At 37.7% G+C, this 26,571-nt stretch overlaps 1 protein-coding gene across 1 annotated transcript in view; it reads right to left on the reverse strand.

The window, feature by feature from the left end:
* The window catches only part of SVEP1 (sushi, von Willebrand factor type A, EGF and pentraxin domain containing 1), a 182,274-nt gene that overhangs the window by 81,835 nt on the left and 73,868 nt on the right, over window positions 1-26,571 (reverse strand). Inside the window, exons 7-16 of the mRNA XM_065878472.1 lie at window positions 20,979-21,176; window positions 18,081-18,199; window positions 15,195-15,324; window positions 11,427-11,534; window positions 10,529-10,660; window positions 9,706-9,900; window positions 8,114-8,235; window positions 5,616-5,724; window positions 1,928-2,092; window positions 1,171-1,404 (exon numbers count right to left, since the gene is read on the reverse strand). Coding sequence (XP_065734544.1) covers window positions 1,171-1,404; window positions 1,928-2,092; window positions 5,616-5,724; window positions 8,114-8,235; window positions 9,706-9,900; window positions 10,529-10,660; window positions 11,427-11,534; window positions 15,195-15,324; window positions 18,081-18,199; window positions 20,979-21,176 — 1,512 coding nt within the window. The remainder of the gene's footprint in view (window positions 1-1,170; window positions 1,405-1,927; window positions 2,093-5,615; window positions 5,725-8,113; window positions 8,236-9,705; window positions 9,901-10,528; window positions 10,661-11,426; window positions 11,535-15,194; window positions 15,325-18,080; window positions 18,200-20,978; window positions 21,177-26,571) is intronic.

The following is a 26,571-nucleotide window of genomic DNA, read 5'->3' on the forward strand; positions in this document are numbered from 1 at the left end:
TACAGAGGGGTTAACAGAAGACTCATGTCAGTTGGTTCCACTGAGTGTACGGAGTTTGGTCAGAGGAGATCCCGCCATCTATAAATGATGACTTATTAGGGAAAGAGACTGGAACTGATCCAGATTGTGACAGTCTAAATTAGGGGTAAAAGCTAAGGGACTCGGGGGAGGGAGAATGGGGAAGGGAAGTTTAATGGGTCTGGTGTCTCCTTTGGGAGTGATGAAAATGTTCTGGAATTGTGACAGAGGTGACGGTTGAATGACATTGCGATTGTACTAAATACCACTGAATTGTATACTTTTAAAAATAAATTGATTTATTTTATTTATTTATTTTTGGCCGTGTTGGGTCTTTGTTGCTGTGCACGGGCTTCCTCTAGTTGCGGCGAGTGGGGGCTACTCTTCTTTGCGGTGCGCGGGCTTCTCAATGAGGTGGCTTCTCTTGTTGCGGAGCACAGGCTCTAGGCGCGCAGGCTTCAGTAGTTGTGGCACATGGGTTCAGTAGTGGTGGCTTGCGGGCTCTAGAGCACAGGCTCAGTAGTTGTGGCGCATGGGCTTAGTTGATCTGCGGCATGTGGGATCTTCCCAGACCAGGGATCGAACCCGTGTCCCCTGCATTGGCAGGCGGATTCTTAACCATTGCGCCACCAGGGAAGTCCCTGAATTGTACACTTTAAAATGGTTCACTTTATGCTATGTGAATTTCATGTTGGCTGCCTGGGTGGGAATCTCGGCTACACCACTTACTGTCTTAAATGGTAAGACTTACTGGGTAAGTTCTTAGCCTCCCTGGCTTCAGTTTTCTCATGTATAAAATGTACTTAATAAGAATGGTACCTCATATAGTAGCTAAACAGGATTAAACACATGAGACGGGCTCAGCCAGCACACATGAGTGGTCAGAAAGTATGAGTTTCTGTTATTGGAGTTGCTGCTGAAAGCTGTGAGGTCTAAAGATCTATAAATAAAACTAAGATTTGAGTCGCTCACCTAAAATAATTTTCTTGCCATGACCAATAGTGGTTATCTAGACTTCTGAGACACTAAGCATGTAACAATAAGAAAATGTAGCTTTCATCACAATATCCCTTTACAGTTGTAAAATGACTCTATCCATGTCATTTGACCCAATAGGCACCAAATATTTTTGATTACAGGGAGAAGTCTTACCACACATACGCCCTCTCAGCATGGAGCCTGGTCTGCAGAAGAGGAAAGCCTTTTCGGTTTCTAAGGAATTGCTGTCAGCTACAAGCATTTCAGATGCAAGATGAAAGGAATACATGGGCTCCTTAGTAAGGGTCCTTTTCAGTCGATTTGTGATAGTTTCCAATGTCTTAATGAGTCGTTGCTGATTTTCCAATTCAAGGGTATCATTTCTTTCATCAGGTAAGGGCACACTAGCTGAGATAAAAACGAAACAAGAGAAAACATAACACACACACATGGTGTTGCAGGAAGCCATTTGTACTGAGCTTTCACCAAAGAGAAAAAGCATATTAAAAATCTTCCAGGAAAAATAAACTGAAACTTAAACACCACTTACTGAGCAACTAGTACCTGGAGAATATTAAGAACAACACGATTTGTTTTAATCTTTCTCTCCTATGATGGATCTACATCACCCTTTTCTGGAGTTCTTCATGATCACATATTAAATTCCTGCAAACTCTCTCTTTTTAAAAACACACCGTAGTTCATCATGCCAAGATGAGCACAAAGCAGGGGGCTTGTTGCTATGGGAACTATAAAATACATCTGTGATATTAAGAAAAAAATGACAAAACTTGGTTGATTGTGCTTGCCCTGATTTTCAGTTCCAGGGTCATTTCCTAATAATGATAACAAATAGAAAATTTGAAAAACAGGTCTCCAACCAAGAATTTCTCACTATATTAACCTTTTCAAATAGAGAGTCTATCCTTACCTGTGATGTTAAAAATTAACTTAATTTTGTGGTCAGATAATGGGGCACTTCTTTTAATCCGTGAAGATCTGGCTCTGCCAGCGCCCGTGGGTGTTTCTCGCACAGTGTCCAGGAAGTCATCATAAGAGTAATCCAGCCTGTTAGTGGCACCCCAGCCGACAGGTCCTGGACAGTTGGGGCAGAGAGACAAAAGATGTTACAGTTGTACCTTTATCAGCGTTTAGGTTCTAATGTTAGTCCACAAATCAAACTGTCCTTGATCATTGCTTAAATTGCCCATAATATACCATATACAAGGTTTCGTCTGTAATATCATATTGTAGCTTTAGGCGCTTTATATTAAGTTTAGATTACCAATGAATTCCATTAAAAGTATAAAGCAAAGTCTCTGTAGAGCTATACAGGCATTTAAAACATTCTATCCTTGACCTGATAATAAATTACCTTAACTTTAGAGGAAATGGGAGAAGGTACAGATTTTAATCAATTCCTATTTCCCTTCAGGGTTTGCTCCATTCTTGCTTTTTTATATCAGTGTTATAAACTTAATGCATGTAAACAGATTTCCTTTTGTGAAGATTGTTCAAGTATCTGCATATCTGCATTATATTTCAAAGGTGGGGGTAGTTTCTGAGGGCAGCATGTAAGTTAAATGATTGCATAGTTAGGAAACTATGCTGGATGCAGCACGGCTGCACTGATTCTTTAGATGCCCTCCATATCACTGTGATCAACCACAAGGATTCAGACTGTGGCTTCTCATATACGTTGTACAATCTTAGTCAAGCTCCTTCCATCTCTCTGAATCTCAGTTTCTTTGTGTCTAAACTGAGATAACTGTGCTTACCTCATAGGTTTGTCTGTGGAATAACTGAGCTGATTTATGCAAACTGGCTCATATTTGACTCATTCTAAAACCTCAGTGATAGTAAATGATATTAATATTGGTCTAGCCATACTGTTGTTGTTGCTTAGTTAGGTGCGTTAAACATCAAATTCTATTTATACAGACTTGTCCACTTGAGTAAGTTGGTTTTTGAGGGTGTTTAATTTTTTTTTTTTTTAGCTTAATTCATGTTTTGGGCCATTAAAAAGAACTGGGATCAATATTTTTGTTTTTCACTTAAACATTTGTCCCACAAGTGTCATGTAGCCATTATGTTGATAGAAAAAAAAAACAGATTAGCAAAGAGAAAAATATAAGAGATTACTTATAATTCCATCACATGGAAATAACTACCGTAACATTTTAGGCAAGAATTTTTTCTATGAATATATAAACACACACATACACATTTATGCATAGATACATATATATATATATAGCTAGAATAAAAATAAACACACTGCACTTTTAATAAAATGAGATCATACTATATGTATATTATTTGGTAATCATTTTTCAAATTTTTTCAAAAATATATTATAATATTTCTGTGTCAAATGGTTTCATAATATTCTCTTCTATAGCTATAGTACAAACTAAGCAGGTTTCTATCTTCAGACTTTTAGGTTATTTCAAAATTTTAGAACATCCTTGTACATACACTATTTCATAAAGTATAAGACACCATCAATGAGAAGACACATCCCAATTTCAGAGATGCCCAAATGAAAAGTGTACATCTTAGAATTTATAAAATGTGGTACATGTTTGTACATTAGCATGAGTTTTATCTTGAGAAATATCCTTAGAAGTGGAATTTCTGGGTCTGAGCATTTTTAATCCTTTAGATACATATCGTCAAATGCCCTTCAATGTCTCCTCTACACACAATATATGAATATGATTTTTTTCCCCTGACACCCTTGCCAACTCTGGGTGTTATGATTCTTATTCAAATTTGTTAATCTGACAGGTCAAAAATGGCATCTCATTTTAGTTTTCATTTGAATTACATGATTATTATAAGATCAAACAATTTTAATATATTTATTGGCCCTTTATTTTCCATACATTATGACTTGCCAAGGTGTTATAACCATTACGCTGATCTTGTGACTCTGTTGTGAGGACACTCAAGGAGGAACGGCTGTCTCTTAGGATCACTTGTACCACATGCCATCTGGATCCTTCTAGAATGACAAACATCACCCATCTCAAAGCCTCATGATGACAACTGACTCCCTCTGTGTGTATCCCTGCACCCCTGCAACCTACCTCAACAGTCTGGGGGTTGAGGGAAACCTGGGTCATGTGTGACAGAAGAGGCATTGTTATTCTAGATGTGCCACTGCCAGCTCCCCTGCCAATGCCACCTTGTGTTTTTCTATCTAAAACTTTAATGTCAAATATGTTCACTGAGAAGTTGTACATAATAGTTAAAATTGGAAAACAACTTAAGCCTACCAATAGGAAATTGTTTATATAAATTATGGCAAACTGACTCATAAAATAATATGTAGATATTAAAATTGTATTGAAGTATAATATTTATGACGTAAAAATGTCCTGAATAAAATCTTACCTAAAAATTCACGTTTACAAAATAGTATGGGTCAGCATACATATGCATGTACAGTTACATATTCATTAATATATTAACAGAATTATTTCTGGGATTGCAGGTTATCTCAATATCGTTCTTTAGCATTTTTCAAATTTTTGCAATAAACATGTATGCACAAATAACATTTTTTTTTTTTTACAAATAACATTTTTAAATTTAAAAATCTAAAGCGACATTCAACATCACTCAGTGCTGAATCACTAAAAACACGACTAGTGTCAGAAACAAAAAGGATGTCTGCTGTCAAGTGAATTAAAACTGTCTCAAATAACCTTCTAAGCACTTTATTTATACTTGTACTTCCTCATTTAATCCTTACAATGGCTCTATGTGTTCAGTACTCTTATATACCCAATTTACAGGTGAGAAAATGGAGGCACAGAGTGGTTTGAGAACTTGGGCTCAAGACCACACACCTAGTTGGTGGGGAAGCCAGGATTCAGACCTTACTAGTTGCTTGTAGAGTTCATGTGCTTTAAACACAACACTATTTTGTTATCACTATTATATTTTAAAACACTACTCTGCAAGTTCGGGACAGTTTTATAAGAATGAAATAAAAATAATTACTGGAAAGGACAATTTTGCTAATTGAGAGACACAACTGAAATCTAGAAATCTGAAGACAGTAAGCTAAATGGTCAGTTGGACCAGCCAAAAAAAATCACATAGCACACTTTGGAGTAGCTTTAATGAAAGTTATATGTCAATGATATCTCAAAAAAAAAAAAAAAGAAAAGAAAAAAGTGTTCAGACTCCACATAAAGAAAACATCAGAATTCCACTTGAAGGTATATTAGACTTGAATAAATGGCTTACTTGCAATTTAAGTTAAATGCCATATAAAAATTGTTGTGAGTACTTTATAGTTATGACTATTCTCTTCTAAGATCTCATATGAATATTTGAATTTTACAATCATAATGTGACTTAGTTTTCTTAGTTTTTATCATCCTGAGGCATTTTGGCTAATATTTTGAAAGAATTTATCTGATACCCCAAATGTAATATATTTATAAAGATCATTAAGCACAGTATCAAGTGATCCAGTCATCCTAAAATACTTGATGAATAAACGAACGAAAGATCATTTTTCCAGTTTGCCCCACTCTTCTGGAATGATTTTCTTAGTCTGCAGATCAGTTTTGCCAACTACCCACACTAAATAATTTCATTACCAATTGCAAAGCCATTTTCATACTCATAATTATATTCGAGGCAGTATTTTTTGGTCAGGTCCTCCAGTCTGCAGTCAATGTCATCAGCGTCACTACAAAATGATGGGACCTGCAAATAAAAAATGAAGAGGACAAAATGTACTTCACATCTGGGTGTGCCTTGGATAAGCCCTTTGCTCCTCTGGCCTTCACCTCTCCATCAGCAGGAGGGAAGGGAGGGCCCTAGAGCTCTGTCTGCCCTTAAAAAGGCTCCTGACCCTCCTCCATGCCCTCCCCTACCTCCTCTAAGTGCCTGTGGACCACCAGGATTAGCCTCATGCCTTTTCTTTCGGTTTATATCACTTACCACAAGAAAACCAGGACTCTTGGGATATCTCTTGTCTCTTAACTTTCACCCCATTTGGCTTTTTTAAAATTGAAGTGCAGTTGATTTACAACATTTTATTAATGGCTCTTTAGATCCTTTTCTCTGACCCTATCTCCCACCCTTCTCCAAGTCCTCAAAATCTTCCTCGATGCCCTCTGAAACACAGTCAGTAATCAGCCAATCTCCTATTATTATTATTATTATTATTTTTAACCTCCTCTCCTTATGTTCTCTTCATTTTTGCTCTCAATGAAACCTGACTTCCTAGTTTTCTTAGGTGGTGGGCATGGAGGAAGTGTCCTCCTCACTCTTTATTGCTGTTTCCAGATCATGCTCCCATGAACCTCCTTGAAGCCTCACAGTTTTGAAGCTCCTGCAATCAACTATACCACACACTGACCCTCCTTGTGGCCATCACCTACAGCCCTCCCCCACTCTGAGTCACCCTCTCATTCCGAGAGCGCTTGGTAACCGTCCTTGTTACAGCCCTCGGTGATTTCTGCATCCACCCAGCTGATCCTTCTATCACCTTGGAGTCTCACTTCCTCTTCCTCTTCTGTCTTCCAGCTCTATTTTTTTTTTTTTTTAAAGAAGATGTTGCGGGTAGGAGTTTATTAATTAATTAATTTATTTTTGCTGTGTTGGGTCTTCGTTTCTCTGCGAGGGCTATCTCTAGTTGTGGCAAGCGGGGGCCACTCTTCATCGCGGTGCGCGGGCCTCTCACTATTGCGGCCTCTCTTGTTGCGGAGCGCAGGCTCAGTAGTTGTGGCCCATGGGCCTAGTTGCTCCACGGCATGTGGGATCCTCCCAGACCAGGGCTCGAACCTGTGTCCCCTGCATTAGCAGGCAGATTCTCAACCACTGCACCACCAGGGAAGCCCCAGCTCTACTTTGTCACTTGACATACATGAGACATACACTTGAGGGTATGTCTCATGATCATACCCTCAGACCTCGTTGTTACCAGTAACTGCACCTTCTCCTACTCCCAAGAATCCAACAATTCTTTGACTTCATCAGAATCTATAATCCACTGATGCTACCCACCTCCTCACTGTCTCTCAGCTCCTGATGTCTTCACTTCCTTATTTGCCCATCTTGGATCCCATGGTCTACCATCATGAATTACTCCCGTGCATGCACCCTCCTCAATATGTTTGCCTGGAGGACCTTTAACCCTGGTTAAATTCATTGCTCTGCTTTCTCCACATTTGTGCCCACATGCTCAACTATAGCTTAGGAGAAAACACAACGCTGCTTACTGCCAAGCCTACTACATTTCCCTAGAATATTCATTTATGCTCTCCTAGAAAATTATTTTATACCATGTTCTGTTTTCTCAAGCCTCTCAAGCTCCTCCAGCAACTCCCATCCATACTCCAGGCTGATCATTCCGCATCTTTTTTCACAGATCAAATAGTCACAAAAGATCCTTCCTTCACACACTTACATCACCATGTGGACTCACTCCTGTATCTATGCTCCTGTACACTCCGCCTCCTTGATGCCTCGCTTTCTCTCACACTCTGTATCAAATCTACTACTACTACTACATCTACTTTCAGAATCTATCCAAAATCTAAGCCACTCAACTCTGTTACGGATACAAATATATATATATATATATATATATATATATATATATATATATATATATATATATATGTCATCATTTCCTGCCTTTAAGACATTCAATACAGTTAAATGCATCGTTTTGCTTTCTTGGAATCACTGAAAGAGTCCTAAACGAAAACACATGAAAAAGAAAATCCTTTAAATGTTCAATGATCTCCTCATCATAAAAGAAATACAGTCTACAATGGCATTTTTGTCATACTTTAAATAACAAAGCAGACATTCTCAAACCACATGGACCCTAAGCTTCCCTTTCTGACTTGGAGTGTTTTAAAAAATTCAAAGTGCTTTAACACAGATTTACATATAATTCACTCCAGAAGTCCAAAATCCTATGAATAATTCTAAATATGAGGAGCAAGTTTGGGTCACAAAGAAGAAGGGAATCATCGGGACAAAGAATTTTTGTTGCAGGTGACCCAGAGAGGTTACAAAAAACTCAACAGCGAGTGTCCTTTCAAATATGGCAAACAACACAGGAATGCTACTGACATACCATTTTCCCCAAGGTGGTCTCAAATGTTTCAGAAAACTTCTTCAACAGATCCGTGTCATCACAACGAGTTGCTTTGTACAGCATCTCAAAGGACTTGAACCCATGATTTGCAAAACGTTTTACTGGAAAATGTTGGAAAAAACAGCTCCAGTTGGTTAGTGTTTTCAAAACAACGATTTAATTTTCTGTGGAATAACTGTGACTTGGTATTTTAATCCTGACATGATTTTTGGGATTGTTATCAAAACAAAAGATGACAGTTAAGGAACGTTTCCAGGCATTAATTGATCATAATAAACCATGAGCCAAGCAGCTCTGTACCCAGTTACCCGGTGATAAATTTGCTTTGATATATTATTCTTTACCTTCCAATCATATAAAAAAAGGAGCATTTAAGAGAAAAAGAGATATAAAAATTCTCCTCATTATATTCCTGGGAATCTTTGAAAAATACTAGCTGCATCAAAGATATTATAATTTATATTTATGTAAACTTATATGTTTATATTATATTTGCAACCAATAGACATTGAAAACTTTCTGAATATTATGTGAAATTCTATTTCTTGAAAGTGTAATTTCACAAAGATAAATTTTTCCTTGGATCAGAAGCTTAGAATTTAGACTCAGCAAGATGTCTCAGAATATTCAGAGACTATGTCTCCTAATAGCATCAGCATTAAAATCCTATTGTCTAGGGTTTCCCTGGTGGCGCAGCGGTTGAGAGTCCGCCTGCTGATGCAGGGGACGCGGGTTCGTGCCCCGGTCCGGGAAGATCCCACATGCCGCGGAGCGGCTGGGCCCATGAGCCATGGCCTCTGAGCCTGGGCATCCGGAGCCTGTGCTCCGCAACAGGAGAGGCCACAACAGTGAGAGGCCCGCGTACCGCAAAAAAAAAAACAAAACAACAAATCCTACTGTCTAAATCTTTGATAGAGGTGAGTGATACCACTTTTATTTGCTTCCCAAAGTTGGGGAAAAAAATAGCTCAAGTAAGTGGGCTTTACTGTTTTTCTAAGACACTGGCATTTAAACTTCACCTACAGTACTAGATCAAAGATTCACTCCAGAAAATATTATTTACACTAGACAAAGATATTGGGTTATTTTTATAATAATATATAAGATTACAGAATAGCTCTAAATCTAAATCACTTCTAAAGAGAATGTGACTGATCTCTCACTGCATCACATATATTGGCTCTTACTTTAAACATAAGCTCTTCTAAAGACTGTAAGACTATACTTTATAAGTTGAAGTTTACAAGTCAAGAATGACACGCCGACAAGTCTCTTCGGATAATTCTGGTAAATGAAAATGAGAGCGCCAAGATGCTTTTGCCATAAACTGAATCTTATCCTATAGCAATCTGATATATAGCAAGACTCTGGGGGGCTAATATCTTAAGTCAAGGGACAAGCATTTCTCTTCTCTGCAAACACTTCAAATTCACGGCACCGTGTTCCACGCACCAAACCGAATCCCTATATTAAAGCAATTTTTCCCTTCAATGTTTAGAAATTTATACACCTAGGCAGACAAATACATATTCACACACACGAAAGGAGTCCAGAAAATAATTAGAACTTACTAGCGCAGTCTGGCCATTCAGTGGAATACGGTGGCTTCCAGATACCATCTTCATAAGCACAATAGTACTTGTCAGTAGAGCCTTCTGTGAAATCATAGCCCTCTAGGCAACTTAATGTGCAGTTAACTCCAGCACTATCTTGACTACATAGAAAATCCCCATTTACAGGTGTAAACGGAACTTCACAGGGGGAACCTGCGTAAAATAACTGTATTACTCATATACAGTGGTATAAGAAATACAAATTAAAATCCAGGAGTCTAAGCTGAATTTTGAAAAGGATTCCTCCCGTCCACCACTACTCCTAGAAAAACTCTCACAGTACATCCTTAGTGTGGGATTGTTGCAAAGTCTGCTTTTTGATTCCTAGGTGGGTTCAGTCAAAAAACTGTACCTATGTGTAATTATGGGTAATTAATTACCTCTGTGTAACTGTGCATATTTTATGAAAAGATAAAGTACTTCTGATTTGCGAGTTATTTTTGGCATTCCTTTAAGAAAAATGAAAACCAGGTAACATTACATAGGAAATAACATTTTCTGAATCTGTCTCCTCAAGCATTCAAAATAGGATCATGACAACAATACTTTACAACTTTGGAGAAAATGTTAATAAGTCGTTAATTAAAGACTACCCCAGAAGAAAATATTTCTATTTACCATGAAGTGAAGGAATAATAGTCAGAAATCTCAGTAAAACCTGTCAGTATTCTAACTTTAAACACCTACTGCTCATGGACTATTTTCTTTCACAAAATAGAGCTTAATAGCGATTACATATATCAAGTTCAACTAGATTTTTGGAGGCTTATGCAGAGTATACCTTTTATGATAATGTGGATGTCACATGTTCTGTTATTGCCTGAGGGGTCAGTGGCTGTGTACCGCACTACCGTCTCCCCGTGAGGGAAAAGGTCTCCTGGTGTATGACTTCTGGTGATGGCCAACACAGCCCCTAGAAAGGAAAGAAGCGGAAAGAAGGAATCCAACTTGAGGGTTATTGTGTGCGGTCACTTTATTTGATTTGAATTTTCATTTTCTGTTTATACAAACCAGCTGGGCATTCTATTTGTACTGATTTGGCCGCTAGTAGAAAATAAAGGATATAGTTTTACGCTATAACACAGAAATTGTTGACTCAAAAACCTATTGAATTAAGGCATTCTTACTAAATAAATTATCTTCCTTGAATAGGTCAGTCTCTGTGAATACTGGAAATTTAATTAAGTAATCTATTTAACTTGCATTCTTATTGTTTCCGGGGTTTTGGTCAAAGTTTTAAAGTGAACTTCAGCTATATTAGCCCATTTTTTTCTGTTTTCCCATGAATTTTTATAACTTGTTTGACAAATGTTTAAGAACTGAGTATGAAAACATAGAACTGCGTTAGATTTACCAATAGGATGCATAGTTTATGTCTTTAGGACAATGGAAGCTTAGAGACTCGATGAATTTATTAGAACACTTTCAAATAAAACACCTTGTACACGTTTAATAATGTCCACTGAATATTGAATGAAAGGAAACGCCATGAATAGGTAAGATTAATAATGTTAAATTATGTATACTTATCCTAGCATTAAAACATATTACCTTATATAATTATTCACTCTATTTCGATGTAATTTGCTTTGCATTTCTCTTCTACCTTTTTAAAAGCTTTTTAAAATAAAGTATAATTTGGCGGTAACACACTGAGAACACGATCTCTGCGTTCTCACCTGAGTTGTCCGAGAACTGAGGCTCATCCCAGGTGGCAGCGTGCCCCTTCTCGGAGACCTGGACTGGAGGTGGGGATCTGCACCAGTCTATGCTAGGTGGTTCTACATCTAAAGAACATGAAATCAGAGAATGAAGTCACAACTGATGTTCACAACTGGTGAGGAAGGCTGCAAGAGAGAACCAGAGTCTACTTGTGCTGGCAGAGAACCTTGACCTTGTTAGACATAAGGCTGGCCCTGGGGCCCCTTTGATGATGAGGTATGCTTCAACATCAACAGAAAAAGCTGATTCTTGCTATACTTCCCTCTGCCTGTTGAAGAAGGAATACCAGATTGCTAAAATCACCAAGAGCATAGCAGTATGAAAGGCAAATTCAGGATACGGTGAGCATTTAATTTGTGAGTTTCGCCACTGGTAGTTGAGCTGACCCACCTAGAAGTGTAGAAAACCTTCCCAGATAATTGGAAGGCGTGAAATGACCAAAGCAGTCATTTCACTGGGATCATTCCCACGATCCTCCTCTTAACGGAAGGGCTGATAGATGCTAAATGGAAGGACCAATGGGCAGAGATCCGAGTCATGCTGCAGAATACGTAAGATGTAAGTGAGGATGTTGTATTGTTGGAAGGCCAGGAGGTTATGTCCATAGATGGGACACTGGAGTCTAAGATTCCTAAGGCTGATAAATTCCAGGGAAAGACAAAGAACAGGGTGTGGACATGGGAATGGGGGGCTACAGTGGAGAGGGGGTGAAAGCCGTGGTAGAAATGAAAGAACTGTGAGTCTGTTGCTGGGTACTGTAATGTACACTGAAGGAGGGGTTTGAGGTGGCGGCACGGATAAGCCAGGTTTCAAAGCTCTGACGGAATGTGGTAGAAGTTTTAGGATGTCAGTAAAGGACAACAAAGAAGGTGTAAAGGAGGGGGCTTCCCTGGTGGCGCAGCGGTTGAGAGTCCGCCTGCCAATGCAGGGGACACGGGTTCGTGCCCCGGTCCGGGAAGATCCCACGTGCCGCGGAGCGGCTGGGCCCGTGAGCCATGGCCGCTGAGCCTGCGCAACGGGAGAAGAAGGTGTAAAGGAGGAAATTTTAACATAACTATTAATGTTTACACTTTTGAAATGTCCTTCTATTTGTAACAACATGCCTTTGAGGGACGAATACTTCTTTTCTAATTATATAGGTAAGGAATCTGAAACCAGGCAAATTTAAGAGACTTGCCTTAGGTCATTAAGCTGGTAAATTGTAGTCATAGACCTCAAGACTAGGATGATATACTATCAATGACATACGGAAACATATAATTCTGAAATTAAATGAGCTCTACCTCTGGAGAATATATAGATTTTTGTTTTAAGCTAAGTCTTACGAATAAATGTTCAGTTTTTCTCTCTTCCTCATGTTTGTCATTTCCTTAGTACAGGATCTTTGGTTTACTACCTTCCTAGGCTGTAAACTCTGTCAACCAGCAGTGGAGCCTCCTTTGCTCACAGTTAGGTCTCCATGGCCTAGCAGGGCACCTGGCCCATAAAAGATGCTCAGAAAAAGTTGCTGAATAAAGACAAGAATGAAGGAACGCTGGTAGGAGGTCAGTGCACTTCCAGAATGCTGCATCAAGCCAATTCAGTGAAACTTACAAATCCGACAGTATTTACTATTTTCCCAAAAGAAGTTGCAGATGAAATAGTTCCAAGATTTTCTAAATTTATCTGATTTTAGCCAAACAGTTTAAAGTTGAAGTTCAGGGACAGGAGAGCAGTAAGACGAGGCCAATGACTGTCAAAGAATTGGAGGGACCAGCCAGATGCATTGTCTCCACGAGGGAGAGAAAATCCGTTCAAAGCAAGCGAGGCAGCACTCTGTGGAATGTTAAGCAAAAGCGTTCCTGTTTCCTCTCATTTATCATTAAGACACCAACACGACCCCTCATCTGAGGAAAACAAGAAAATGTAGGCTTTGGAATATTTTCTGTGTCTCTCTCTCCCCCTCCCTTTCTCTCCCATTCTCTCTTTCCCCCTCCTTCTCCTGTCCCCTCCTCCCTCCCATTTCCTCTCTCTTTCATAATTTGAAAATTCAGCTCGTGTCTAGCTAGACACTCGAGTACACTTTTGACATTTCATCATGCTGACTCTTCATTGTGAAAAACGAAAACTTGGCAAACTCTTGAATCACATTTTCATGTTTAAAATCACAGCGCCATAAAAACAAACCCAACATATTTTTCACGTGACTGATAAAATTCATGCTTAAAACAACCTTGAAAAAGCAATTAAAAACAACTAAGCACTACGACATGAACTAGACTGACTTTCATATGAGTCTTTTTATCTACTTTCACCAAAACCTATCACGTCTAGGGTAAGAAGCCAGTTTGATACACATTGGTTATTTCAAGAGGTTACGTAAAAGTCTTACAATGAAATGAATTTAATGTACTGAATTTTAAAATAAACATTAAAAATACACCTGAGACCAAAATACAAAAATGTTAGTATATTTACACAGAGCTTAATGTGTCAGGCACTACCTTGAGCAGTTTGTATATCTTAACTAATCAAAAATCTCACAATAACCCTATAAGGTAATATATTTATTAATTCTATTTCTGGATGAAGAAACTGAGGCACAGAGAGGTGACTGGTTACACTGCCTTAAGTGGGAGAGCTGGCTGTGGAGTCAAGCAGTTTGGGTTCAGAGTCTGTGCTCCTGAGTGCTACAGACCGCTTCATATATTCTCCACGTATTAAGTCTTGCTGGTGGGTATCTGCTATCTACTGAATTGATTGAAAGCACAAACACCAATTGGGAGATGATGGAGTAAACCAAACCAAAACAATAAAGTAAAATTAAAAAGAAGGAGTGATGTATAGCAGTGGGATGTGAGGATGGAGAGACTGGGACAGATTTCAGAGATACTAAGGAGATGAAACCAGTAGAACCTGATGAGGTATTAGATGTTGGTGATGGAGGGAGAGGAATCAAGAATGACTTCCAGATTTCTGCATGGTAGCTAGGTCTTCACTCCATTTTCTGAGCTAAGAAATATTTTAGGTTCGGGTGAGTTTGAAGTGCCTGTGGGGCATCCACGTGGGAAAGTCAGTAGGCAGTATTATATACTGCTCTGAATTTCAGAAGAGAAATCTGAGCTGGAGATAGAAATCTGGGAGCTGTCAGTTAACAAAATTACCAGGAAAACTAGAGAGAGAGAAAGAGAAGAGGGCCAAGGCCGGAATCCTGGGGATGATCCACATTTGAGAGTTGGTCTGAGGAAGAGAAGCCTAAAAAAGCAATCAAGGAGGAAAAATGAGAATAATGGGGGAAAAAAACCAGAAAGACTGGTGTCAGAGAAGCTATGGAAGGAGGCAGTTTTGATAAAGCGAGCATGGTTAATAATGTAAAATCTATGGAAACATGTCAAATAAGGACTAAAAAGCGTGCAGTAGGATTAGCTCTAGAGATCACCGTAACCTTGATGAAAGTAGTTTCTATGAGTGAAGGAGACAGAAGCCAGACTTGAGTGACTTTGAGAATAAATGGCAGTTAAGCCAAAAGAGATGGCAACCATTGGGAACTTTTCAAAAGGCTCATATCGGAAGGGGTCAAAGAGACAGAGTGATAATTAAAGGGTACATAGGTTTCAAAGAGGAAGTGGCTTCAATGACAGAAGGAAGAATCAGTGAGAAAGGAGTTGTTGAAGATAAAGGAGAAGGAAAGTCTTTGGGGGCACTGGATTATTTCACAAACCTACCCAAGTAATTTGAAGACTTACCAATAACCTTGATATGGAAAGTGCAGCTGGCTTGGTTGCTGGATAGGTCAGTTGCTGTGTACGTGATAGCAACATCTCCAATTGGGAAAAGATAAGGTGGGGTAAAAGCTGGATGAACGTGGATTGACACCTATTGGAGAGAAATATCAGGAAAGTTAAAGTTAATATTAATAGTACTTTTATTATTTTTTGGTTTATATATTATTAGCAAAGAAGTAAAAAAGACACAATATTTTATGTATAGCAAAAAGGAAAAAAAAATCAGACATAGCCTTTGGTATACTTCTTTCTAGACTATTTATCTATATGGTTTATAGAGTTGGGATACATATGAAATGTTGTTCCTTTTTTTTTTTTTTTTTTTGCAGTATGTGGGCCTCTCACTGCTGTGTCCTCTCCCGCTGCGGAGCACAGGCTCCAGACGCGCAGGCTTAGCGGCCACGGCTCACGGGCCCAGCCGCGGAGCAGCATGTGGGATCCTCCTGGACCGGGACACGAACCTGTGTCCCCTGCATCGGCAGGCGGACTCTCAACCACTGCGCCTCCAGGCAAGCCCCCGAAATGTTGTTCCCTTTTTATTAAACATAATATCTTAAAACATTTTTTATGCTCTTACATAGTTTTTAGAACTTATGACTCTTAAATATCTTTATAACCTATATAATAACTACATGGCAATTTTTTAAAAGAAAAATCTATTCAAGCACATTTAAATTGGTCCCAAATTTTAATGTTGTAAGCAGCACTACGATAACAGTTTTGTACAGATAATTTAAAAATATTTTTATTATGTCCTTATAATAAATTTCCAGAAACAGAATTATTAACCTCAAAGTCATTAGCATTTTATTGATAGATAATACAAAATTTATTTCCCAGATCACGGTAAAAATTTGCATTCCCATTGTTAGTATTTGCATTCCCATTGTTAGTCCCATTGTTAGTATTAGTTAGTATTTGCATTCCCATTGATAGTATCATTGTCAAAGTTCCCATTCAAAGTTCTCTGATCTATATTAAATATCATTACCTTTTGGTAAATCAAAAATATGGCATGAGGTCATTGTTTTAATTTGCAGTTTCTTAATGTCTTACGCTAAGATTAAATTCTCATATGATTGCATGATATAGATTATTCTTCCCTTTTTGAACCATATGTTTGTCTTCTTAGTCCGTTTGAAAATTATAATGTGATAAAGATAAATTTATATTAATAGTGATGTAATAAACATTCTAACATTTGACATAGTTGAAGCATTTTTCTCTAGTTTTCTAGAGAACTATTAAAAATACAAATAGAGGCACTTCCCTGGTGGCGCAGTAGTTAAGAATCCACCTGCCAATGCAGGGGATATGGGTTCGACCCCTGGTGTGGGAAGATCCCACATGCTGTGGAGCAACTAAGCCCATGTGCCACAACTACTGAGCCTGTGCTCTAGAGCCCACGAGCCACAACGACTGAGCCCAGGCACCACAACTACTGAAGCCCGTGCACCTAGAACCCATGCTCCGCAACAAGAGGAGCCACCATAAGGAGAAGCCCGCCAGTAACAGAGAGTAGCCCCCACTTGCCGCAACTAGAGAAAGCCCACGCACAGCAACGAAGACCCAACGCAGCCAAAAATAAATAATTAAAAAAATAAATTTATTTAAAAAAATTGAGAAATACTTTTGAGGTCAAATCCATTGGTTTTTTCCACTGTATTTTGAAAAAATATTTCAACACACAGGTGCTACATTTTGTCTAAATTCTCATGGATCCTGAAGTATGTCCCTACACTCTTCTTAGTATTTGATGACAATGACCAGGATGATGGTGATAATGATGACAATGCATGTTTTCATGGGCCTCTTATAGAATGTGGAAACTACACACGAGGGAGCACTCAACGCACACATCACCTACAGTATAGTAAGTACTACAATTTACATTTACACTTTTAAAATCAGATTTTAAAGTTACCTTGTCTTTGGTTACCTAAAGATAAATACCATATGATCTCGCTAATAAGTGGCAGGAAAAAAAAAAAGATCACAGATACGGAGAACAGTTTGGTGGTTGCCAGAAGAGGGGTATGGCGGTGCTCAAAAGGGGTGAAGGTGGACAAAAGGTACAAACTTCCACTTATAAAATAAGTAAGTCCTGGAGACGTAATATACAGAGTGATGACTATATTTAATAATATACTTTTAAAAAGTTATCTTGATTCTTTAAAGTATATTGTGTTTATTCAACACAATTATCAGAGCATATTGTGTGTGTGTCCTTGAATGGCACAAGTCCTTGAATGACACAACTTACATACATATTTACATGCAGGTGTAAAAACTATATACCATTTAAGGGAATCTTCATGTATGTGAACAGTAAAAGTACAGACTTAAGAGGGTGTTAAATTCCTAATTCCTTTCCTAGCATCTGATGGATAATTATCTCAAGCTACTGTATATACTATACTAAAATACTGTGTTCTGAATAATGCTGGTTTTAAAAAAGCTGAGTAAGAAACACTGATGTTATCTTCTTCAGACTGGCCAATATGCAATCATTTCAGGATCATATTTTTAAACATATGCTTAAAAATAGAAACTAAGATTGATTCCCCATCTTTCTTTTTCTTAAAAGATCTTCAGAGCCTAGGAAGGGGCAAAGAATTCTCAGCCAACGAATCCGCAGAATGAAGGGTTTCCGTTTTGAGATTTTCATCTGAAATTTCTAATGAAAAATTCAAGGCTGATCATTCTTCTATCAGATGGGGCATTAACATTTATGAGTACAGCTAGAGAGGGCACTATCATTAATTAGTAAGTTTTCAATAGCACACATATTTGCAGTGTATTTAGAATCCATCTGACAAAGGATGCAAATATTTGCTCAAACCTTACCTTTTCCCCAGAGTTGTCTTTAGCTGTTGGGATTTGCCAAGTGATATTAGCAGAGTCTTGCTGTTCCTGAGTCTCAGCCTCTATGTCCGCAGGACAGTTGATCTGAGGAGCTTCCACATCTGATTCAGAAAATACACAAATCACTTAATATATCAATGCGTAATTCTAAGCCGTTTAAGAGAGAGGTAAAAAGATATTAATACTCTGTGACTCGCTTTTTACATCCCAATTCCTAACTGATTTGGAATTTACAACTGCCTTCAGGATAATGTATCTCAGGATGACTTATGAAGCCCTTCCTGAACTGGTACCTGCTCCCCTAAGAGGGGACAAATCCCCTACCAGAACTCAGTCTCCACATCGAATACTCTCAGTCCCACGAGAGCACCATGGTTCTTCCTATACCTGGGTCTTTGCCCATGTCCTTTTATTTGCCTGAATCAATGCTCTCTTCCCCCTTTACCCAGGAAGCCCCTACTTGTCCTTTAATTCTCAGCTTAGACCCAAGCTCCTCAGGAAGCTTCTCTGACCCCACTGGTCCATTTTAGGTGCTCACTCCACAAGTTCCCATGGCCCTCTGTCCTTCCTAACCATAACTCGTTTTGCCATTTTGAAATTAAATTTTCTCCTCCCAAAGACTTTAAGTTCTTTGAATGCCAGGATATCTCTTGTCCCATTGTATTATATAGTTCCTGGCATATAACAGGAGTTTGATAAATATTTTTGGAATGCAATAAAGAGACAGAAAAAATGAATGTTGACTGTGGCAGGAAGGAACTGCACTGGAAATGCTGTCAAATGGAATTAATTAGTGTGCTAAAATGTACTGGCAAAACAAACAACAAATTAAAGCCAATGATATTTTTTGCAGTGTGAAACTTTGCAGTACAGATACTGAATTAGATGTGGTAACATTCCACATAGCCACATCAGTCACTGTACAGCTAAGTTCTCATTACATGGTATAATAAATCCTCTGAAGTTACGTTAAATTAGGTCTTCTGTAACTTGCAGCTGAATATATCCGAATTGATCTAATTTGTGTCTCACCTTCTTGTTCCTTTAAAATTTTATTCAATTTATATTTTCCTTTTCTCAGAGGGGCTAATACTTAGACAATTTTCCCCCACAAAGATGCATTAGCATATTAACTCTTAAAATCTAAAGCAGTATTTTATTTTTCCTTTACACTTGAATATTAGCTTGAATGGATTTGGAATTTAAAGTTTATATCTATTTTCCCTCTGTATTCTTAGAACACTGCTACATTTCCTTCTGGCATTTAGAGTTATAAATGAGAAGTGTAGTGTGCGTCTGATCCTTATTTCCTTTGTGAAATTTCTCTTTTCTCTCTGGAAACCAGATTTTCTCCTTAACTTTGGACCTTGGAAATTTCACAGGGAGTAGTGAAAGTATGCCTGCCCAACATTCAGAGGCTATTTTTTTTAATTAATTTATTTATTTTTGACTGAGTTGGGTCTTTGTTGCTGTGCATGGGCTTTCTCTAGTTGTGGCAAGCGGGGGCTACTCTCCGTTGCGGTGCACGGACCTTTCATTGCGGTGGCCTTTCCTGTTGTGGAGCACAGGCTCTAGGCACACAGGCTTCAGTATTGCAGTACATGGGCTCCAGAGCACAGGCTCAGTAGTTGTGGTGCACTGGCCTAGCTGCTCAGCGGCATGTGGGATCCTCCTGGGCCAGGGCTTGAACCCGTGTCTCCTGCATTGGCAGGCGGACTCCCAACACCTGAGCCACCAGGGAAGCCCCTATTTTTTTTTGGAGTCACATTACTCACCGTTTTCTTGAACATGGATCAATAAACTCTATTTCTCTGGTAATGGTACTTTATTTTTTATTGAAGTATAGTTGATTTACAATGTTGTGTTAGTTTCAGGTGTACAGCAAAGTGATTCAGTTATACATACATACATATATATATACACACATATATATACGCATATATATGTATATATATTTTTTCAGATTCTTTTCCATTATAGGTTATTACAAGATATTGAATATAGTTCCCTGAGCTACTTGGTAGGACCTTGTTGTTGGGGAGAAGGGACAAATTAAGAGCTTGGGGTTAACAGATATATACTATTTTATATAAAATAGATAAACAAGGTCTGAGGCTATTTGGATCAAAAAATTCAAGCCTTTCTGAAGCTCAGGGGAACTTTCTTCTACTGGGAGGAAATTCTTCTCCTCCATCCCTTATCCTCTCTCTGCTTCTGGAACTCTTTATTGGGGTTTCTCGATTTATCACAGGTATCCCTTAACTTCCATCTTTTGGGCTTGATCCATTGGGATATTCAAGTTCCTTGTTTATCAGTTCTCCATTCTGAAGGAATTCTCAGTTTGCTTTGTCAAATCACTAATATTGTTTTCAACAACATCCACTCCACTTTTCGACCCTTCTCTTAGAGACATTTATATTTTTACTTCTAAGAACTCTTTCTTGCTCTCAATAGCTCCTTTTCACTGCAGTCGGCTCTTGTTGCTAGGAAGATGGCAATGTTCTCTTGTGAATGTACTGAGATGCAGGTTTCAAAGGGCTGATGACTTGCTTTTTTTAAAAAAATTAACTTAATCTCACCTGCTTTATAGGAGCCAGAAATTCCCCAAAGATCCTCAACTCCCAATGGAAAACTTAACCTGATTTCCAGCTCTAATATCATCCTTAGTTTTCTATTTCTTCTATTGTTGCCTGGTACATTGTAACTGGATTTTGTGAGTCCATGATTTTGTAACAGACATCTTCATAGCATTTTCTGGGGTTACATCTATCCTTTTACCATAGATTTGCAGCAAAAGTAGCAAAGAGGGACAGTCCCACACTGCACCAATGTGTCATTATATAGAATTTGGTTTATAACCTGACCATTGTATGGACCTACCTTCACAAGCAGCTGTCTGAACTTTGGCACTCCATTTTCCGGAGGTGGTACACCTCACTTCTTCTCTGCCTCCTGATAAAATGAATCCTTGGTGGCAACTTAGCTGACAAATCGTCCCAGGTTTGGCTGGATGCTTGCCACAGTTGGGGGGTGACACGATGACACCTTTGGGCTTCTGAAAGGTGGAGCAGTGGCGCTCTATTGTAGGAGAGCAAGAAAATGTTATTTGCGTTCTCACAGATTGCAAATGTCACAGATTCGCTTTACTCGAGAAAAATACAATTGGTCTGCTATGGGACTGACATAAGTCACTAAATGGGGTCTGTATGTGACACTAAACAAATGCTGTATTGTAAATAATGCTCAACCATATCTCTTTAGTTACCTCATGCTATTTTGCCGGTGCATCAAAATCTTGAAAGATTTCTAACTAGTACTTAAATCAATGCCCACTGTGACTTTTATCATTTGCTTAGAGCACCTTCATTCAGTTTGCAGAATGTTACGTTATGGTTACAAAGTATAAAATAGTGAATTAGGTTCTATCTTTCATGGAATAAGTGATAATTCAGCAATCAGTCTCCATTTTATGAATTTTTTTGTGCCATCTTTAAGCAAGCACATGAGAATAGTTTTTACACTCTCCCTAGAATCACTGTGTCATAATTAGGGCCTTGACTCTTAATGATGTTATTTTCAGCACAGATGAAGAACAGCAGATGAATTAGGTAGAATTAGGTAGACTGCAGATAGAATGGAAAATCAGACTAGGACTTAATGCAGGGCGTGTGTCTGTGTGTGTGTCACACACACACACACACACACACACACACACACGACCCCATTTACACATTTGTTTGTTGTTGTAGTAGTGATTCTACTGGGAGCACTGCTGGCATCTTTAGTCTGTATTTCCCATGTGATATGCCAGGCATTATTCTAAGTGCTTTACAAGGATAGACCTATTTAAACATATGCAGTAAGGCCTGTTGTTATTATTCCCACTTACAAACAAGAGTGCTGGAACGTAATAGTAACTCTCATAGTTAACTTTCCTGAGGCTACCCAATTGGTAAGTAGCAGAACCTGTGTGCTCCTAAAATATTCCACAACCATGCCTCCTCCCTGAAATGACTGCTTTCAAACCTCTCGGTCAGCAAAAGCAAATTTTCCTGAGAAATTGGTATGTTTCTTTGTTTTTGCACAGTATGTACCACGTGGTTGCCCAGACTTCCTATTTTGCTTTGACCAAGAGGAAAATGAGAGCCAAATTTGTGGTTCAAATATAACAACTATATGGGACTCTAAATCATTTATTCAGGTATGTTATTTATAAATTAGAAAATTATTCTTTTAGCTGTCATAATTGTTGAAGATTTTATTCCCTGTTAATATTCTCTTTCTTACTGTTTATGACCTTTTGAATGAATGTCTTTAGTTTTTATATAGTCTAATCTAATGGAAAATCTTTTCCCATTGCTTTTATGCCTAATACATGGGTTAATATTCACTTACATATATTAACTATACTCTCTTCTAGCTTTTAATGGTTTTAGTTTTTATTTATTTATTTATTTTTTTTTTTTTGCGGTACGCGGGCCTCTCACCGCCGCGGCCTCTCCCACCGCGGAGCACAGGCCCCGGACGCGCAGGCCCAGCGGCCATGGCTCACGGGCCCAGCCGCTCCGCGGCATGCGGGATCCTCCCGGACCGGGGCACGAACCCGCGTCCTGCCGCATCGGCAGGCAGACTCCCAACCACCGCGCCACCAGGGAAGCCCTAATTTATATTTTTAAAACTATGAAGAATTTATGTGTCTGGTGTGTATTAAAAACATATGAAAATTTCATTTTGTTTTTCCCAAGGAGCTAGCCAATTTTCCTATATTATCAGTTGAATAAATCTTATCTTCTCAACTGAGCTATGATGCCTCCCTAATGATACATGAAACTCGTAAGTTTTGGAATCTATTCAGTCCCATTGATCTGATGGCAATTCTTGCATACTCTTCATTTTTGCAGTTTTAGTATATATTTTAAAACCCAGTAGAGCTACTTTCTTTTTACTACTCTTTATTACTCTTCCCTTTCAATCTTATTTCAGTGAGTTTTGCCTACACATTCTTCCAGATGAATCCTGGAGTCAATCCCCAATTCCAAAAAGGGGGCAAAAAAGAAAAACCCTTTTGGGCTATTGGATGATATTGCATTTTATGTATACATATATTTGGAGAGAACTTACAGTTTGATAAAATTTTATAAAAACATTAAGGTGTTCTTTTTGTCTTTCAGTAAGTAATATTTTGTAGTTTGTGTAATACAGGTTCCACACATTTCTGTTTAAGGTTATTCTTACATATTTTATATTTTCTATAGATCTTTTGAATGTGATTTTTCTCTATATATTCTGTTTATCATTTATATAGAAGAGTTGTTTGATATTCTTATGACTTTAATGAACTCTCAGTCTTTAAGTAGGTTCATTCTTTTTTGGAGGTAGACACGTAGGTTTACAAATGATGATTCTGAATCCTCTAAGCTCTTATGATTTATTACAAGAGCTAAAGCTTAGAGAACAATGCTAAATAATACGGATGATTCTGGAATCCTTTTCTTTTTCCAGATTTAATAAGACTGTCTACATTGTTTCCATAAGTGGATGCAGATTTAAGATGGACTTTTTTATTATGTCAGTAATCAATATGAGTTTCTTAGAGTTCTATTAAAAATGTGTTTTAAATGATAATAATACATTTTTATCTTATACTGAGCAACCATATGAATTTTTCCTATTTTTTATAATGAAGTAATTTATTACGTTGATAGAGTACCTAATTTTAAACCCTCCTTACATTCCTAGGATAAACCTCTACTCGTTTTGGCAGACCATTCTTTTGAATGTGGATTGCTAGTATATTTGCTGTCGTAGCTTTCTATATATATGTATTTCTTTCTTGGTAACAGTTGTCAGGTTGGCAATAGAATAATAATAGTTTGATAGTACTAACTGATTAACTTTCCACTAACTGGGCCAAATTACATGGTATGAGAATTACTGCTTTTTAAAAGTTTGAAAGAGTTTCACTGATCCCTCAGTCATTTTGGGAGGAGTAATTAAACTCTGATAACATTTCCATTTTTTTGTAAATTACCCATAGGTAACTATATACTTGCTTTTCTACTTTTTTTCTTGATTCATTTAATAATTTTCATTTTCTTAGAAAATCATGCATAATAAATGTATTGTATGGTATTTTATTATTCCTTTAAAAATCTCAGACCTCTGGGACTTCCCTGGTGACGCAGTGGTTAAGAATCCGCCTGCCAACGCAGGAGACGTGGGTTCGATCCCTGGTCCAGGAAGACCCCACATGCTGTGGAGCACCTAAGCCCGTGCGCCACAATTATTGAGCCTGTGCTCTAGAGCCTGTGAGCCACAACTACTGAGCCCACGTGCCACAGCTACTGAAATCCGCGCACCTAGAGCCCGTGCTCCACAACAAGAGAAGCCACAGCAATGAGAAGCCCATGCACTGCAATGAAGAGTAGCCCCCTAAGCTGTGACAAAGTGAGAGAGTGGCATGGACATGTATACACTACCAAATGTAAAATAGATAGCTAGTGGGAACAGCCACATAGCACAGGGAGATCAGCTCGGTGCTTTGTGACCACCTAGAGGGGTGGGATAGGGAGGGTGGGAGGGAGGGAGACGCAAGAGGGAAGAGATATGGGTACATATGTATATGTATAACTGATTCACTTTGTTATAAAGCAGAAACTAACACACCATTGTAAAGCAATTATACTCCAATAAAGATGTTAAAAAAAAAAAAATTTTTTTAAAATAGAGTAGCCCCCGCTCACCACAACTAGAGAAAGCCCATGTGCACCAACGAAGACCCAATGCAGCCAAAAATAATAAATATATTTAAATAAAATAAAATAAAAACCTCAGACCTCATGTATTCCTTTGTGATGGCTTCCTGGAAAAATTCTAGTTTTGCGTTTTTCTTTCTTTTTAAAATTTATTTTATTACTTTATTCAAAGATTTTCCTCTTATCCACTCTACTGCATTCCATCTCCTTTTATAATTCATCTTCCTTTATTATTATTTACTTCTTTCAACTTCTCTTGCAATCGTTATTTTCCTAGCTTTTGAATTTAATGTTATTTTCATTCTTCCTGTTTAATAATGAAAATATTTATATCTAAGAAATTTTATCAGTGTATAATTTAACCCATATCTCATAACTTTGGTTCTAGAATTTTCTCAATTTCATTGTTTATTTTTTAATTGTATTTTTAAAACGTCTCCTTTGTTCATTTAATTCATTTCCTTTCTCTCTTTTTGTATTGGAGTCTTCACATTTTTGTGTTTTGGTCTAGTTTCATATGTCAGAAAATGTTAAGGACATTGACTTTTTTTTATGTGTTTCAAATAACTTTTTCTTGTTTGCATTTTAATAATGCAGAGAATTCATGTGAAGTACAGAAATTTACATCTTTATGTATTCAAATCTATTGTCCTTTTTATTTATATGAAGTTCTTCTCCATTAAAATCCGTATTTTCTCCATATTATTTCTTATAGGTCACTCCTTAATTTGCCTCATTTAATTAATCAGTTAAATTAACTTAGTGATTTTTAAAAATGAGGTGAGTCAAAACTGACTAATTTTTAGATAAGCTTCTTTCCCCCACTGATACCTAAAATTTCCCTTATTGAATATTATATTCTTCTACAAAAAATAATGTTTGTTTCTGAGCCATGTTGGCTTCCATTGTTCTGTGCATCCTTGTACCATTAATGTACTATTTTAATCACTGTGGGTTCATAATCTGTCTTATGATGGTGAGAATAAGTTCTCCCTCATTGTACCTCATGTTCAAAATCTTCCAGTTTTGCAACTATCTATTCTTCAATACGCTTTCTATTTATGTCTATCAATTTTTTAAGTGGAAAATTTCATAGTAATTATCGTTATTGTCAGAATTTGGGGGCTACAGTGAGTTGTTCCCCAATAAATTGTAAATAAGGATATAATTTCCTTTCGATGGTTATACTTCAAATCTACCAAGATTGACATACACTTTAAATCATTACAGAGCTGTATGCAATAATTTTAAAGAGAATTCTTAAAGTTTAAAGAATTTTAAAATTTTAAGTTAAACTTAATAATTAAATTTAAATTCTTTAAAGAATAACTCCAGAGTAACCTTATTAAATGTATTACATTTTTAATAAAAGACTGGGTCCCTCACAAGAAAAGCTGCTCATCTATGGAGCCAGTGAAATAGATGATTCTCAGGAGTAAACATTAATATCTAGATACAAATTCTAATCTTGGGAGACAACATTCCAACTAAAGGGATTTATTGAGATTTAATGTTCCATTGCCAAAGCAGCCTTTTTATGGTGGATAGATCCATCATCTTCATTTAATTCTGTGAACTATCTGGAGAAGCTAACTCCCTTTGTCTTGGTTTTATGCCAACTAAGTCTGTTTGTGGTTTGGGAATCCTTGTAGCTTCTGCCTCCAGGGAAATATAATGCCTGTCAGGCCTACGTCTTTCAGTAGTCATGACAAGTATCT

Source organism: Phocoena phocoena, chromosome 6 (genome assembly GCF_963924675.1).
Source record: "Phocoena phocoena chromosome 6, mPhoPho1.1, whole genome shotgun sequence".
In the NCBI taxonomy this organism is placed as follows: Eukaryota; Metazoa; Chordata; class Mammalia; order Artiodactyla; family Phocoenidae; genus Phocoena; species Phocoena phocoena.